Below are 3,870 nucleotides of genomic sequence, written 5' to 3' on the forward strand. Positions count from 1 at the left end.
AATTGTCAAATTCCTTCATCTACCTGATTGAAATCCATGTGTCTTTATAGATGCATCAACTTCAACATAGATAAACATGGAAAATAAAATATTTACAAAGTAACTTAGCAAATGACAGTTGGTCAATATGATAACTTATGTGCCTTGTAGCACAGCTCTAGTAAGACCCTTAGGCAATATATTTTCTATATAATTTCTTGCGCTTTGGACGAACCTTGTAGGTTGGATATGTCAATGTAATTTTTTATTTAATCCAAGACACTTTGATGTTCCACTACATCACCTTGTAAATTTTCATTTTCTTTGTTTATCTTGCCTTTGGAGCCACCTTTTAAGTTGGCTATGTCAATGAAATATTTGATTTCATATCACTAAATCACCTTGAAATAATTTGATGCATTACATGAGAAAATATATATTTTGAAGAGGAATCTAAAAATTTCATTTTCTATGATTTCTCGATCATGGAGGTTGGCTATGTCCATGTATCTTTTATTTTAATTTTTAGGTTGGCTACTATATCACCGTGTAAAGGATTGATGCACTTCATGATGGAATTTTCATAATATTTTCCTAAATTAATTTTACAAAAATATATACAAGTAATAGAACTTAATTGCATGGAATATGAAGAGAATAGTAAAATAGCTATAACTTTTGCGCTATAACTCCGATTACAAATTTTTTTAGTTCAAAATTGAGAGCATGAGTAGCTCTATGATATTTGATTAGAAAAATGGGGTCTACTTTTTTTCAAATCTTCTCTTAAGAGTGTGATGCGTATATATTTTTTAAAAAGGACATAGCTATTTTGTATGAATATTGTAAACTTAGGATAAAGAATATGAAAATTATCGTCTCGTTACAATCCCATGGATGTTGCTATAAATTGTTTGAACTATGGGTCTTTTCCACATAGCATGACAGTTAGTTACTGTGTAAGTATAATACATGGAAAGCGTGAGGGTTGAGCTTTGATTTTAAAGGCGGCTTTTCCAGGCGTCATGCTTCTGGGACCGTGTAGGGATGACGATCACTTGCTTACAGTAAAACATAAAGCGAAAGGAAAGAGAAAGAGGGAGGTGCTGTCCGGGACTAGTTGCACGTAGCTAGCTGAAATGCTTGCCACAATTTGGATGCATGATGTGCAGTTGATGCTTCCCACAATTTGGATGCATCCATGACGTGTTGGTGGAAACTGGAGCGACGATATTGCCTGCACCGAAATTTTCGTCCTTTCCATGGGTGATCGGTCCGTGGTTCACGTACACTAACAGGTCGTTACAAAAGGACCACGGCACCCCTCGTTAGCGCACCTCTCTCTCTTGCTATTTGATCCCAGCTCCTAGCCTTCAATATTATGCCCGCCGTTGTATCCATTCTGCAATATTTACAGAACATGCTACATTACCCGGGCCTTCCTTCGTTGCTCATGTTATCTTGATATCATCAGAGCTAGAAGCCCAGAATTGCTTATATCGCCAACAACACCGTCATAGTCTAGCTGAGGGTTATTTCACCTTTAGTATCTAGGCTAGGCTTATATTTGTCCGTCTTTCGCTCTTTTCATCCTTGTATTTGCAATGAGTATCTTCATCATCATCTTCTTGCTTGCTACCCAGGCTGCTTGGATACCCTCTGTCTCTTCAGCACAAGGAAAAATTGGATCTGATAAGCTCATCAACAGAGCTCGAGTTGAGCAAGAATTCACACAATGGGTTTGGAGGGTGGGATTGAAAAAGCACGGGGCAAACCCTGCGGTCCAAGGCTTTCTCAATGAAGCTAGCGAGATCAAGGTTATTACAGTTGACAAAAGTGGGGCTGGCCAATTTCGAACCATTCAAGACGCTGTGGATTCTATACCGACGAAGAATAATCAACCGACCATCCTTAAAATCGGACCGGGTGTTTTCCAGTTATAGTTCATGCCCCGCACATATTGCATTTAATTATTGGTTAGTCGTTAAAGTGAGACGGTCGATTTCACGACATCTGACTAAGCGTGTTTCTCGGATTGCAGAGAAAAAGTCAGAATTACCGAAGGCAAGTCTTTCGTTACATTCCAAGGCGCTGGTATGGGATTGACAAAAATAACATGGCATGACACTGCCAGTAGGAGCGGCAGTACATTCAAAAGTGCAACGGTCACAGTCATGGCTTCCAATTTTGTTGCCAGAAATATAAGCTTTGAAGTAAGCATTGGTTTCCGAAATCCAATATACAACCGTGTGTAATTCGCATTTCCAAAATACTCGAAGGTAGGATATGCACGCGGTGTAGACGTATTGGCTTACGTTTAAGGGGTGGGGGGTAACGATTGAAAACTTTGATTAACCAGTCTCAGCGATTCGGACAAATCTGATCAATGTCTCTTATAATAACGGTTTACATCACTGTTGCAGAATTCAGCACCTCCTCCCTCACCTGGTGCTATAGGAAGGCAGGCAGTCGCCCTTCAAATTTCGGGAGACAAATCCGCGTTTTACAATTGCGCGTTCTATGGGGCGCAAGACACTTTGTACGATCATAAAGGGAGGCACTATTTCAAGAATTGTTTCATACAAGGTTCCATTGACTTCATTTTTGGAGATGGACTATCCCTTTATGAGGTGATTTGAGTTCCACAGATTGACTATATATTTGATTCTTGTTTATACTCTGTTGATGCGCTTCACGCGATTTCTTGGGGTGGGCTTTTTAGCTAGTTTAGTGTATCTGTTTACCTTTTCAGCTTTGTTTTTTTCCTCTGCATAGGGTTGTACGTTGAACGGCATTAGCACTCGAACTGGCTCATTCACCGCTCAAAGCAGAAAGTCATCGGGCGAAGACACTGGGTTTTCCTTTGTGAATTGCAAAGTTATAGGATCCGGGCAGTTGTACTTAGGACGAGCTTGGGGACCGTATTCACGAGTGGCTTTCATCTCTAGCTTCATGGGTGACACCGTCATCCCGTCAGGGTGGAACGACTGGGGGGACTCTAGTAGAGAAAAGTAAGCGCTTCTTACTAGAAGTCGTGTTTAATTTGATGTAAGGTTTAAGCCCAACGCCCAATATGCTGGCAGGTTGATCATGTTCCTCTCCGATTTTGATTCTCTTCTGCTCTTGCAGGACCGTGATGTATGGACAATACCGATGCTTTGGACCTGGAGCATATGAGAACGGACGAGTGCGGTGGGCACGCGAGCTGACTCCTGAGGAGGCTGCGCCTTTCATGTCAATGAGCTTCATCGATGGACAGTTTTGGGTCCCCTCCTAGAGACGCGGCATTGCTGCTGGATGGTTCTTCGGTACGTTAGTCGGTATCTGAAATAAGGCTTATTTGATACTTCCTTGCAGAAAGTCTGTTTCCCAACCACTCACCTACGGTAGATTTGTAGGCCAGTAGCGATCCGCCGCTCAGCGGGAGCTGCAATCTATACTGCTAGGTCTGTTTCCCAACTGCCCGCTCACCTACGGCAGATTTGTAGGCCATAGCGATCCGCTCAGTGGGAGCTGCAATCTATACTGCTAGGCACTGCTCCTAGTTTGTATGATGTGAAGTTTGTACTGATTAGCTTCTAGTACTTATACTATTTCTTAAGGAGAGAAACACTCCTCACACAAAACATTATTTTCAACCAGACAAAATAAGGGTAGCTCTCTAGAGTAGCTGGTATTTGAAAATTTCAACCGGTAAATAAAGACATTAATACTTTACAGCCGGCCATATAAAAAAATTTACTCACATGAGACCTTATAAAAAGGCATATATTTTCTAGAAACCTTAAAAAAAGGAGTTAATACTTTACAACCGGCCATATAAAGGTATTCAATCATGTGAAACCTTATAAAAAGACATTTATTTTCACTAAACCTCAAAAGAAGTGATAA

The 3,870-nt window shown here is 40.7% G+C and overlaps 1 protein-coding gene across 1 annotated transcript; it reads left to right on the forward strand.

Moving 5' to 3' along the window:
* The first annotated feature begins 1,356 nt into the window (after positions 1–1,356).
* Positions 1,357–3,437, forward strand: LOC147896103 (putative pectinesterase 53). Its single transcript, XM_087382452.1, has 5 exons — positions 1,357–1,915; positions 2,021–2,192; positions 2,403–2,609; positions 2,755–2,990; positions 3,109–3,437. Exons 1-5 carry the CDS (start codon positions 1,584–1,586, stop codon positions 3,254–3,256), a joined length of 1,095 nt encoding a protein of 364 aa, XP_087238578.1. The 5' UTR covers positions 1,357–1,583; the 3' UTR covers positions 3,257–3,437.
* The last annotated feature ends 433 nt before the right edge of the window (positions 3,438–3,870 follow it).

The sequence above is a fragment of the Dipteris shenzhenensis genome, chromosome 12 (genome assembly GCF_047967505.1).
Source record: "Dipteris shenzhenensis isolate YYH24624 ecotype China chromosome 12, Dip_SZ_1.0, whole genome shotgun sequence".
Lineage (NCBI taxonomy): Eukaryota > Viridiplantae > Streptophyta > Polypodiopsida > Gleicheniales > Dipteridaceae > Dipteris > Dipteris shenzhenensis.

Bases quoted from the DNA above. Each gene is read 5' to 3' on its own strand.
- LOC147896103 (XM_087382452.1), top strand. From the start codon at position 1,584: ATGAGTATCTTCATCATCATCTTCTTGCTTGCTACCCAGGCTGCTTGG. The intron at 1,916-2,020 runs GTTATAGTTCAT...CTCGGATTGCAG, and splicing joins ATCGGACCGGGTGTTTTCCA to AGAAAAAGTCAGAATTACCG. The intron at 2,610-2,754 runs GTGATTTGAGTT...TCCTCTGCATAG, and splicing joins ATGGACTATCCCTTTATGAG to GGTTGTACGTTGAACGGCAT.